Source organism: Hemitrygon akajei, chromosome 3 (assembly GCF_048418815.1).
Source record: "Hemitrygon akajei chromosome 3, sHemAka1.3, whole genome shotgun sequence".
In the NCBI taxonomy this organism is placed as follows: domain Eukaryota; kingdom Metazoa; phylum Chordata; class Chondrichthyes; order Myliobatiformes; family Dasyatidae; genus Hemitrygon; species Hemitrygon akajei.
Window position 1 is genome coordinate 101055224 of NC_133126.1, and position 13950 is coordinate 101069173.

General features: G+C 41.9%; 1 protein-coding gene across 2 annotated transcripts in view; it reads left to right on the forward strand.

Moving 5' to 3' along the window:
• Positions 1 to 13950, forward strand: part of cdan1 (codanin 1) — a 217538-nt gene that overhangs the window by 81158 nt on the left and 122430 nt on the right. For both annotated transcript variants that reach the window (XM_073040499.1, XM_073040500.1), the window contains exons 10-11: positions 10978 to 11053; positions 13240 to 13445. In XM_073040499.1, coding sequence (XP_072896600.1) covers positions 10978 to 11053; positions 13240 to 13445 — 282 coding nt within the window. The remainder of the gene's footprint in view (positions 1 to 10977; positions 11054 to 13239; positions 13446 to 13950) is intronic.

The following is a 13950-nucleotide window of genomic DNA, read 5'->3' on the forward strand; positions in this document are numbered from 1 at the left end:
ACACCCAGCCCTGAGACACTAGGCAAGGTCATTTGATTCCAAACAACTGGTTTATTGATCATTACAGAATGTCTCTCTGGTGCTTCCTCTTATGCCCCTCTCCCTTCCCTTTTTCCCAAGCATGATTCCCCTCTCACTGCCCCCTTCCCACTCTCAGTTCACAATGCAAACCCATATCAGAATCTGGTTTATCATCACTCACATATGTCATGAGCTTTTTTTTTGCAGGAGCAGTACAATGCAATGCATAAAATTACTGCAGTACAGTGCAAAAGTCTTAGGCACTCTAGCTAATCATATGTGCCTAAGGCTTTTGCACAGTACTGTACAATAAAAAACAAGGAACTGACACAGTCAGTCACACAAGCATTCTTTAGATCCTGTTCCTTACTGGCCGCCACTGAGACAGTTTTGAGTCTCATTTGCAAGTGTCTTTGAATAGTGTGTGATTTTACTTTTTGTTAATCTGCCTGCCATATAAGATCTTGTCAAAGGTCTTGGGGAAAAATCCAACCGTTCTAATTGACCCTCCTTGTTACTGGTTCAAAAAAAAAATCAGTTGTTGGTTGGTAATTTCTGGATTGCAGCCTGTGCCACGCACCAATGAGGGTAGAAACAGGATAATTTTAAAGATTAATGTGTGGCTGTGAAGCTGGTGTAGAGGGTAAGGGCTTCAGGTTCTTGGATCGATGGGATCTCTTCTGGGGAAGGTATGAACTGCACAAAAGTGATGGGTTGCACCTGAACCCGAGGGGGACCAATATTCTTGCAGGCAGGTTTGTTAGAGCTGTTGGGGAGAGTTTTCACTGTTACGTACCCCGTAACTGGGTCACTTACCAGCAAAGATAGAGAGGTCCGCTGAAGTCTGATGGTACTATTTTTAAACGTTTTTATTTATAAAGGGGCACAAAAGTACGGTTAATACAAACATTCAGATAATATACGTCATCAATACTCAATCTAAAGCGCAGGTATAGTAATAATCAACAATAAGAAGTAGCTTTATCGTTTGTCTAGGGGTAAAAATATTGTCCGATGGAAATATCAAAGTCTCTGGAGTTCATGCAGGCTTTTAGCCTTTTGGGGACCGCTGGGTTTCACGTGTTGGAGAGAGAGAGAATTTTTGGTGAGAAAATAAACTTGCCAGCCTTTTGGACTCAAATCGTTGAATTGGGAACGTGGGTTCCCCGTTGTCAGTTCGAAGTCCTTTTCGGTGTTATCAGCCACTCGTTCCCTAGGCTAGGGGAATCGAACCACACGTGGCTCCCGAATAACTTCCGGTCATCACGGGAGCGATGAGCGATGGTGTCTCCTTCTGGTGCGTCGCTGGGGTACTGCCTCCTGCAGTCCCCTTTTTATCTTGACTTGCAGAGTTGTAGATGTCAATCAAGGTAGTGTGATACAATCCCCACCCCACATTGCCCGAGGGTGTCCATGTAGCCCTGATAGCTGGTACGTAGTATAGAGTCGCTATCCACAAGGGTGTCTCCAAGAAACAATGGTCAAAATCTGTTGCATTGTCTCTCATTTCCTGGGTCCAAGACCCGAATTAATAGCGATCTTGCGATTCTCAGGAAGGAGGGGGCTGGGGTCATAACATCACTAATTTGCAGGGGTGTGGGAACTGGAGTGAAGGGACTCGGATAGCATGGATGTTAAAAAAAGCAAAGCATGCAGTCTGACTGTCAGGAAGGGCAGGAGCTGATAGGACAAAATTGCATCCAATAGGGTGAGTATCAGTGCATTAGGAATGCAGAATCAGAAAAGGTAGCGAATACAGCACTCAAAATGATAAATGTCATTGCATGGAATATAAGAAATAAAGTGGATAATCCTTTTGCGCTTTTACAGATTGGCAGGTATGATGTGACCATCACTGAATCATGGCTGAAGGATGGTTGTAGTTGGAAGCTGAGTGTCTGAGGTTACATGTTGTATCAGAGGGATAGGAAGATAGACAGAGGGGGTGGTGTGGCTCTGCTGGTAAAGAATGGCATCAAGTTAGTAGAAAGATGTGAGGTAGGATCAGAAGATGTTGAATCCTTGTGGGTTGAGTTAAGAAACTGCAAGGGTAAAATAACACTGATGGCAGTTGTATACAGGCCTCCCAACAGTAGCTGGGATGTGGACCATAGATTACAATGGGAAATAGAAAAGGCATGTCATGGGAGATTACAACATTGAGATCGACTGGGAAAATCAGGTTGGCAATAGGTCTCAAGAGAGTGGGTTTGTGGAATGCCTATGAGATGGCTTTTTAGAGCAGTTTGTTGTTGAGCCTACTAGGGGATCAGTTATACTGGATTGGGTGTTACGTAATGAATCAAAGGTAATCAGAGGGCTTAAGGTGAAGGAATCCTTAGGAGACAGTGATCACAATATGATTGAGTTCAGCTTGTTTGAAGGGAAGAAAATAAAGTCTGAGGTAACAGTATTTCAGTGGAGCAAAGGAAATTATTGTGGAATGAGAGAGAGATGGTCAAAGTTAGTTAGAAGGAGATGCTGGCAGAGATGACAGCAGAACAGTAATCAGAATCAGATTTATTATCACAGGCATGTGTTGTGAAATTTGTTAACTTAGCAGCAGTAGTTCAATGCAATACATAATATAGAAGAAAAATAAATCCTTTTGCAGTATATGTTTATTAAATAGATTAAAAATCATGCAAAAACAAATAATACATATTAAAAAGTGAGGTAGTGTTTACAGGTTCAATGTCCAAAATGGCGTGAGTTTCTGGGGAAAATGAGGAAGGTGCAGGATAGATGTATTCCGAAAATGAAAAAATACTCAGATGGCAAAATAGTAAAATTGTGGCTGACAAAGAAAGTCAAAACTATTGTAAAAATAAAAGAGAGGGCATACAACAAAGCAAAAATTAGTGGGAAGATGGATGATTGGGAAGCTTTTAAAAACCTGCAGAGAGCAACTAAAAGAATCATTAGGAGAAAGGTGAAATATGAAAGCAAGCTAGCAGACAATATCAAAGTGTTTAATAAAAGCTTTTTCAAATATGTAATAAAAAAGAGAGATGAGATTGGGTATAGGACCCCTAGAAAATGAGGCCAGACAAATAATAGGTGACAAGGAGATGGCAGATGGACTAAATGAGTAATTTGCATCAGTCTTCACTATGGAAGACACTGGCAGTGTACCAGATGTTGAAGGTTGTGAGAGAAGAGAAGTGAGTGCAGTTACTATTACATGGGAAAGGTGCTCAAAAAGCTGAAAGACATAAGGGCACATAAGTCACCTGGACCAGATGAACTGCTGCCTACGGCTCTGAAAGAGGTAGCGGTAGAGATTGTGGAGGCATTAGTAATGATCTTTCAAAAATCATTGGAATCTGGCATGGTGACAGAGGACTGGGAAAACTGCAAATGTCACTCTACTCTTTAAGGAAGTAGGAAGGCAGCATAAAGAAAATTTTAGATCAATCAGCCTAACCTCAGTGGTTGAGAAGATGTTGTAGTCAATTGTTAAGGATGAGTTTATGGAATACTTGGTGATATAGGAGAAAATAGGACAAAGTCAGCATAGTTTCCTTAAGGGAAAATCTTGCCTGACGAACCTGTTGGAATTCTTTGAGGAGATTACAAGTAGGATAGATAAAGGAGATGCAATAGATGGTGTATATTTGGACTTTCAGAAGGCGTCTGACAAGGTGCCACACGTGAGTCTGCTTACCAGGTTACGAGTCCATGGTATTACAGGAAAGTGACTGGTAAGGTTAGAGTATTGGCTAATTGGTAGGAGACAGAGAGTGGGAATAAAAGATGTAGTCGCGCACAACGTGCTACTGAAGAAACACACGGAGGTGGAGAGAGCTGAACTCAGAATGCCTTTACTGATTCAAAATCGTGCGCTTAAATCTCCCCTCCCATGGATATATTTAAGGCAGAGCTCAATAGGTTCTTTATTGGACACTGCTTCAAAGGTTAAGGGGAGAATGCCGTGGAGTGGGGCTGAGGAGGGTAAGAAATGATGGAGCAGACTTGATGGGGCCAAATAGCTTAATGCTTCTTCTATGTGTTATGGTCTTACAACTTTTCCTCAGCAAATCTATAATTTTTATAGCCTCCTTAAAGAAGCTTTTACTTTATTCGGAATAAGGTGGATGAATTTGCGGTGCAATTAGAGATTGATTGGTATAATGTTGTGAGCGTTACTGAGTCATGGCTGAAAGAAGACCATAGGTGGGGGCTTAACATCAAAGGAAAGGACGGGAAGGAAGGCATTGACAGTGATGCGACTCTGTTGTTAAGAGAATTACATATTTAGAAAGAGGTGACATAGGGTCAGAGAATGTTGAATTGTTGTGGGTGGAGTTTAGAAACTGCAAGGATTAAAAAAAACATTATGAGAATCATACATAGGCCTCCAAATAGTAGTCAAGATCTGGGGTCGAGTTTGCAAAGGCAGCTGGAAAAGGCACGTAATAAAGGTAATGATACAATTGTAATGGGGGACTTCAATATGCAAGGAGATTAGAAAATCAGGTTGGTGTCAAATCACAATAGAGGGAATTTGTAGAGTGCCTACGAGATGGCCTTTTAGAGCCATCCTAGATTGGGTGTTGTCTAATAACCCAGATCTTATTCTGGAGATTAATGCAAAGGAACTTTTAGGAGGCAGTGATCATATTATGACTGAATTCATACTATAATTTGAGAGGGAGAAGTACAAGTCACACATATCAGTATCGCAGTGGAATAAAGGGAATTAGAGAGGGATGAGAGAGGAGCTTCCCAGGGTGGTTTGGAGAAGGATACTGGCAGAGATGATGACAGAGCAGAGATGACTTAAGTATCTGGGAATAGTTCACAAGGCAAAGATATGTCCCTCAGATCAAGAAGTTTTCAAATGGCAGGGGTAGGCAACCGTGGCTTACAAAGGAAGTTAAGGACTGCATTAAAGCCAAGGAAAGGGCATATTAGGTAGCAAAAGTAAGTGGAAAGTTGGATGATTGGTAAACTTTTAAAACCCAACAAAAGGCAACTAAAAAAGCTATAAGAAGGAAAAGTATGAAATATGAGGGCAGACTAGCCAATAATATAAAGCAAGATACTAAAAGTTTTTCTGTTATATAAAATGTAAAAAGGGGGAGAGAGTTGGTATTGGACCACTGGAAAATGTATCTGATGAGGTAGTAATGGGGGACAGAAACAGATGGCAGATAAACTTAATGGGTGCTTTGCATCTGTCTTCACTGTGGAAGACACTAACAGTGTGCCAGAGGTTCGTGAGTGTCAGGGAGCAGGAATGAGTGTCATTGGAAAAAGTGCTAGGCAAACTCAAAGGTCTTAATGTGGATAATTCACCTGGACCAGTTGGACTACATTCCAGAGTCTTGCTGAAGAGATAATGGATGCATTGGTCATGGTCTTTCAAGAATCACTTGATCCTGGCATGGTCCAAGAGGACTAGGAAATGTCACTACACTCTTTAAGAAAGGGGGGAAAGCAAAAAGAAGGAAATTAGAGGCCAGTTAGCCTAACGTCAGTGGTTGGGAAAGTGTTGGAGTCTGTATGTAGGATGAGGTTTTGGGGTACTTGGAGACTAATGATAAAATAAGTCAAAATCAGCAGGGTTTCCGTAAAGGGAAATCTTGCCTGACAAATCTCTTAAAAGAGTTCTTTGAGAAAGTGACCAGCAGGGTGAACGAAGGAGAGGCAGTGAATTTTAAAAAGACTTGGATTTTCAAAAGACATTTGATAAGGTACATCACATGAGACTGCTCAACAAGATAAAATCCTATGGTGCTACAGGAAATACACTGGCGTGGATAAAGGAATGGCTGACTGGCAGGAGCCGGTGAGTGGGAATAAAGGGGACCTTGTCTGGTCTGCTGTCAGTGCCTTCAGTGCTGCATTCTTCGCCCTTTTGAATTTTGCCTCTGTGGTACAATTTGACTCTTTGCTCTGTCTGCTTTTATACCCAATCATTGGCTTGTCCTTCCTTACATTCATGTGTTCCTTACATGCAACCTTGTAAAAGTATCAGCAGCAATAGAACACACCTGGAGTCTGGTTTTGCTGTTAACAAAACACTATTTTATTAGTAACTACATCATATAGTAACTTAGACCAGGTAAACCAAGAGTTAACGGTGTTATGTATATATAGGTGTAAATATATAAATCCCCAAACTACTTCAAGCGTAGTGGTAAGTGATACAGTCTTACGATGATGTGTCAGAAAGTTCTGTTCAGTTCAATCTGTGGAATTTGAAGAGAGAGAGAGAGATTTGTAATCCAAACAAGCAGGTTTCGTCGACCTTACAGTTGTCCTCCAAATCCTCACATGAAATATCACCAATAGTAGCTTATCACAAAGGGGACCATCTTCCAAGGGAACCACCATCCAGGCAAGGGTCGACAAGGTTACCCCAATCACACACAATGTGTTAGCCACTTAACCAGTTCCATGACATACGAAATAACTCCAACAGTGATTTGCCACAGGGGTGCCTTTCTTCAATGAACTACCACACCCAGACAAAGGGTAAACATGCACGTGGTATTCACAAATGTTTTGCCCTCACCAGAGAACCCACTCTTGCGGATTAACTCTGTGACAAGCACATTTTTGTATCCAAATGGAAACAAACTCACCCTCACAGGCTACTTGGAGAGAGAGTCCAAACAGTGATCTCTTTGTCACTAGGTTTCTTCTGTTTCAAACCTTCCTCTCCTCTCCTCGCTGCAATCTTCTTCTAGTTGCAGCAACTTGTGAGAGTCATTTATCAATACTTTGGATCGATCTCAACTCATCCCTTTGGGCTACTGAAAATTTAAACCAGCGACCAAATCACTGGTGTCTTCCATTGGCCGAATCCATCTTGACTCTGACTGCGTGTGTCTCTGTGTCCTAGTATATTCAAAACAAACCGCGAGAAACCATAAACATTCATTGTCAATCAAATAACTCCACCTCTCTCACCATAGTAATCAAGCAACTGCAGTCAGCAGAAATTCAACAATGTCTAAAAGTCAAGTCTCATTCTCTTGGCGTTTTAAAGTGACAGTCCACAGAAAAAAATGAACTTTGGGGGTATATAACACACGTTACACCCATCATCTACTTGTAAACCTGCTCGCTCATCCTCAGCTCTATCATATTGTTTCCCATCCTCTGCAATATTAGTTTAAACCACTCCCAACAGCTCTAGTAAATCTGCCCACAAGAATATTGGTCCCCCTCAGATTCAAGCGCAACCTGTCCCTTTTGTACAGGTCCCACCTGCCCCAGAAGGGGTCCCAATTATCTAGAAATCTGAATCCCTCCCCCCGCCCCACCACCCCACTTCTTCAGTTCTGCCTAAATAGCTACCGTCCCATTGCACTCACATCCATCATCATGAAGTGTTTTGAGAGGCTCGTCATGAGGCACATTAAGACCCTGCTGCCCCCCCTCACTGGACCCTCTGCTCAACAGATGACGCCATTGCCATCATCCTCCACCTGGACAAAAAAGACATGTACGTTCAAATGCTGTTCATAGACTTCAGTTCAGCATTCAACACAATCATCCCTCAGAAACTGATTGGAAAGCTGAGCCTACTGGGCCTGAATACCTCCCTCGGCAACTGGATACTAGACTTCTTGACTGGGAGACCTCAGTCAGTCTGGATCAGAGGCAGCATCTCCAACACCATCACACTGAGCATGGGGGCCCCCCAGGGCTGTGTGCTCAGTCCACTGCTGTTCACTCTGCTGACCCATGACTGTGCTGCAACACACAGCTCGAATCACATCATCAAGTTCGCCGATGACACGACCGTGGTGGGTCTCATCAGCAAGAACGACGAGTCAGCTTACAGAGAGGAGGTGCAGCGGCTAACGGACTGGTGCAGAACCAACAAACTATCTCTGAATGTGAACAAAATGAAAGAGATGGTTGTTGACTTCAGGAGGGCATGGAGCAACCACTCCCCGCTGAAAATTGACGACTCCTCGGTAGAGATCTTTAAGAGCACCAAATTTCTTCTTGTTCACCTGGCAGAGAATCTCACCTGGTCCCTCAACACTAGCTCCGTAGCAAGGAAAGCCCAGCAGCGTCTCTACTTCCTGCGAAGTCTGAGGAAAGTTCATCTCCCACCCCCCATCCTCATCACATTCTACATGTATTGAGAGCATCCTGAGCAGCTGCATCACTGCCTGGTTCGGAAATTGCACTATCTCGGATCGCGAGACCCTGCAGCCCATAGTGAGGTCAGCTGAGAAGATCATTGGGGTCTCTCTTCCTGCCATTATGGACAATAACACTAAATGCTGCATCTGAAAAGCAAACAGCATTATTAAGGACCCCACACACCCCTCATACAAACTCTTCTCCCTCCTGCTGTCTGGGAAAAGGCACTGTAATATTCGGGCTCTCACGACCAGACTATGTAACAGTTTCTTCCCCCAAGCTGTCAGATTCCTCAATACCCAGAGCCTGGACTGACACAACTTATTGCCCTATTGTTTATTATTTATTGTTTTGTGCACTTTATGCTGTCCTGGGTAGGTCTGTAGTCTAGTTTTTTTTTGTGTAGTTCAGTCTAGTTTTTGCACTGTTTCATGTAACACCAAGGTCCTGAAAAACGTCGTCTCATTTTTACTGTGTACTGTACCAGCAGTTATGGTCGAAATGACAATAAAAAGTGACTTGACTTGACTTGACTTGATGCATTTATCTGCCACCTCATTCTATTCCTATCTTCACTGTTGCGTGACACAAGCAGCAATCCTGAGATTACTACCTTTAAGGTCCTGCCTCTTAGCTTCCTTCCTAAGTCCCTGTGTTTTGTCTTCAGGACTTCTTCCCTTTTTCTACCTATGTCATTGGTACCAATATGTACTACTGGCTGCTCATACTCCCTTTTCAGGATACCGTGGACGCATCCAGAAACATTGTGGATCCTAGCACCTGGGAAGCAAACTACCATCCGTGTTTCTTTTCAAGTCCATGGAATTGCCTATCTGTCCCTTGGACTATAGAGTTCCCTATTACTGCTGTCATCCTCTTCAGTTCCCTACCCTTCTGAGCTGCAGGGCTAAACTCAGTGCCAGAGGCCCAGTCACTGTTGTTTCCCGCTTTCCCAGGTATGCCCCCCCCACCCACCCTCAACAGAACTCAATATGGAGTACTTATTAATAAAAACACAAAATGCTGGCAGAACTCAGCAGGCCAGATAGCATCTATGGGAGGAGGTAGTGACAACGTTTCGGGCTCCTGATGAAGGGTTTCGGCCTGAAATGTCGTCACTACCTCCTCCCATAGATGCTGTCTGGCCTGCTGAGTTCTGCCAGCATTTTGTGTTTTTATTTATTTCCAGCATCTGCAGATTCACTCGTGTTGCCATGGAGTACTTACTGTTGAGGCCACAGAGGTGCTCCACTATCTGACATTCTCCTTTCCCTCTCCTGCCAGTCATCCATTTATCTGTATCCTGTAGCCTTGGGATAACTAACTCTCTGTAGCTTCTGTCTATCATCTCTTCACTTTCCCTAACAAGCTGAAGGTCATCGAGCTGTAGCTCCAGTTCCCTAACCTGGTCTGTAAGGAGCTGCATCTCAATGCACCTGGTGCAGATGTGGCCAATGGGGAGGCTGGGAGTCTCCTGGAAATCCCGCATCTGACACCCAGAACAAAACACTGGCTCTGTAGACCTATCTGCTATTCTCTCAAGATTTAAATAAGAAATAAAGAATGAGCTTTCCTATTTACCTTGCCTCTGTTTGGAGGGAATCTGTTAGAAGAGGAGTATAGATCATGGAATAAAGGGAAGGATGTGAAGAAGATATGCAAAAGAATGTAGCTAAATTCATTTATTTTTATTATTTTTATTTGGAGATATAGCGCAGTAACAGGCCCAACAAGCCTGTGCTGCCCAGTTACACCTTTGTGACCAATTAACTTTGTAACACATGCATCTGTGGAATGTGGGAGTAAATTGTGATCCTGAAGAAACCAGAGCAGTAATAGGGTGAACATAGAGTCCTTACAGTCAGCGGCAGAATTGAACCCAGAGTGCTGGTGCTGTAATAGCGTTGTGATATCTGTGTAATTTGTTGCTAATGTTGTGAAGTTTGGTTGATGTTTAGTCTGACCTATTGGGGAAAAGGGGGGAGAGGAATGACAAAAAACAAATGACCAGACATGCTACAAACAGAAAGAAAGAGTGATTTTTTTCCAAAGTTGGAGAATTCAATGTTGTGTCCTGTAGGCTGCAATGTCTCCAGATGAAAAATCAGCTGCTGTTTCTCGAACTTACTTGTATTGGTTCAGGATTCCACAAACTGAGAGGTTAGTGTGTGATTTGAAGCTGGCAGATCTAACATTAATATTTTAAAGGATATTGAATAAATGGTTCATTTAAAATCAGATAGCTGTGTCCTGTAGAGATTTTCCTCATTTTCTGCCTGGACTTGTGGTAAATCTCAAATATTGCTGTGATATTCAGGAATGCAGAAGGTGCATGGGCCAAATGGCTACTGTGATCCCTAGTTCCACAATATAAGTTTCATTTGTATCTCCCTTGGGGAGAATAGAATAGGTTGGGAGTTTGATAAAGATTTTGCTGTGAAATCAGGAATCTGATTGATTTGCCACTTGTAGGGAAGCTCAGTTTTAAATTAGCTCTCCTCTTACTGCAGGCTGTCCCCTCTGTTCCTGTTGTTGTGGGCAAGTTGAAACAGTTGGGCATTATCTTATTGCAGAGTACATCCTGACGGCAACCCCCTATCTTCTAGTAAGAAAATTTTCCTTATTTCCAGAACTATTTATTAACAAGGTGATGACCTTCACTACACCTGCAGAAGTTGCCTCCCAAGAAATACTTTAAGGCCAAATGAAGTGTAATGGGTTATACTGAATGAAATGAGAAATTTAGGCAAAGTGGTGTTGAATCAATTAGCTGGCTAATTGCTGATAACTTGATAGCTTTATACCCTGATCATTGGAATTTTTTGGCATTTTGATTTATTCCAGGAACATGATGATCAATCTAAGCATAGCGTGTAACCACAGTCACTTCGCACGATTATTTCAGAAACAACTGATAAGAGTAAGTATATTGTTTAGTTTCCATATATTTCAAGTCCATCCTGATAAGAATGGGAATCTGGTAGCTTGTTTCCTAGTTTTTTTGAAATTCTTAGTTTTTTTTGATTGCTCAGTTTTTTTCATTTTGAAGTTTTATTTGATTTCTCAGTTTCTTTTGGGTTTCTTGATTCTCTTGACTTATAGCAAAAGCAGTAAGTTATCTTGACAGAATTCTGAAGAAGAATTTTAAATGTAATCTGTATAGAGTTCAGTTATTACTTTCCCAGTTGTTCACCTGTTTCTTTAGAAGCTACAGTAGTATATTGTAATATAACTTCTTGAACTGCTAATGTGTCAGATGGTATATTGAATACATTGAATTTTCTGACTCTGGAGAGAGTTTTTTAGCCCATGTAAATTCATTTTAAGTTTGTTAGTACAGCACAGAAATACATCCTTTTCCCCACCACATCCACACTGACTTATTTGCCTATACTTGGCTGCATTAGGTTCATTTACTTCTATGTTTTGCCTATTTTATTGTCTAAATACCTCCAAGGCATTGTAATTTTATCTAAATGTACATAATTCCAGATATCAGCTACTTGCTGTGTAAAAATAAACTTGCTGCTCAGATCAGCATTAGAACTTGTTCCTCTTACTTTAAACAAGGCCCTCTTGTTTTTGATTCCCCTACTATGAGAGGAAGGTTTTGAATATCTACCCTCTCTATGCCTCAGGTTCCTTAGGGAAAACATGCCTTGTCTATATATTCTGTCCCCATAACTAAAATCCTCTAATCCAAGAAACAACCGGTGCTTCCTGTGTGGCCTTTTATATATTGGTGAGACCTGACGCAGACTGGTAGACTGTTTCGCTGAACACCTACGCTCTGTCCGCCAGAGAAAGCAGGATCTCCCAGTGGCCACACATTTTAATTCCATGTTCCATTTCCATTCTGATATGTCTATCCATGGCCTCCTCTACTGTCAAGATGAAGCCACATTCAGGTTGGAGGAACAACACCTTATATACTGGCTGGGTAGCCTCCAACCTGATGGCATGAACATTGACTTCTCTAACTTCCGTTAATGCCCCTCCACCCCTTCTTACCCCATCCCTGATATATTTAGTGTTTCCCCCCCTCCTTTTTTTTTTCTCTCTTTCTGCCCATCACTCTGCCTGTTCTCCATCTCCCTCTGGTGCTCCCCTCCCCCTTTCTTTCTCCCTAGGCCTCCCGTTCCATGATCCTTTCCCTTCTCTAGCTCTGTATCCCTTTTGCCAATCACCTTTCCAGCTCTCAGCTTCACCCCACCCCCTCCGGTCTTCTATCATTTCGCATTTTCCCTTCCCCCACTTTCAAATCTCTTACTATCTTTCCTTTCAGTTAGTCCTGACGAAGGGTCTCGGCCCGAAACGTCAATAGCACTTCTCCCTATAGATGCTGCCTGACCTGCTGTGTTCCATCAGCATTTTGTGTGTGTTGCTTGAATTTCCAGCATCTGCAGATTTCCTTGTAACAACCTTGTGAATCTCCTCTGCAATCTCCACTGTGCTGCTACATCCTTCTTATAATATGATGAACAAAACTTCACACAGTACTCACAAAGTGGAGCCTAACCAGTATTTTGTCAAGGTACAGCGAGGTATCCCAACTCTTATTCGAGCCCCAGCCTACGAAGGCAAGCATGTCATGCTTTCTTCACCACTTAGTTTGCAGAGCATGCTTTGATGAGCCAAATGGCCCAATTTTGCTCCTATGTTTTATAGTCTATGTGTTCAGTCAGTCGCTTTGAAGGAACTATGGACTTGGGTCTCTTGGTCTTCGTGTTCATCGTGTTCTGTTTATTTTTCCCTAATGTATGTTTATCTAGTTTCTCCATACGTGGAACAAAGGTATTTACTTTAAATGCTCCATGTGGTGACAAGTTCAAATTAAAAATTTTCTGGAAAATAGAATATATTCTGTATTGGATTTTTTGGTGACTGTTACATTGGAGGTGATTACTGAAATGGAAACTTGGCTTTGTGTTGTCAATGCACAAAAGTAGGTGTTTGTTGATACTTAAGGTAAAGACATAGCAATTAATTTAAAGATAGCTAGTTGTGACCCCATAGTTCTGGAAAATCAACTTTGGGATTATTGAGCAGTATTTGAATTATATTTCTAAACATCAATGACAATTATCCTTCTTTTATTTCCTATAGATGTGTAAATGTACAGTTGGAACACTTTTAGGCAATGAACATCCTGATCAAGATGTGCTGGACATATTTGGAACAGACAACCTTACCAAACTGAAAAGGCTACAGGAGCGCTTTGTTGCACCACAGAATATTGGGGGGCCGTGTCCTCCTCCAGCTTTCTCTGGTTGCCAAGTATTCTTCAGAGATTTTCTTTTATGTGCAGGGAGGTTGGTTTTGTTTTAATTTACTTAATAGTCTTCATGAAATAATGTATAATCATTTAATAGAATATTAATTTCTATGAAGTCATTTAATTAGCTTAGATTCAGTGTGGACTTGATAGAGCACTTTAATTCAAGCTCTCCCTCTCTAGCTTATCATCTTGAGTTCATGCACCTGTATTAGTTGTTCTCTGATTAGCGAGTATTTCCAGCCTGCTAACAGTTTCTTGCATTCAAACAACATATAGAACATAAAAGGATAGCTCATGTAGTTCTGTTGTTTAAAAAAGGCTCAAAAAGTAAGCCGGGAAATTATAAGTCAGTAAGTTTGACATCGGTAGTAGGTAAATTATTGGAAGGAATATTAAGAGATAGGATCCACAAGTATTTGGATGGACAGGGACATATTAGAAAAAGTCAGCATGGCTTTGTGTGTGGTAGGTCATGTTTAACCAATCTATTGGAGTTTTTCGAGTAAGTTACCAGGAAAGTGGATGAAGGGAAGGCAGTG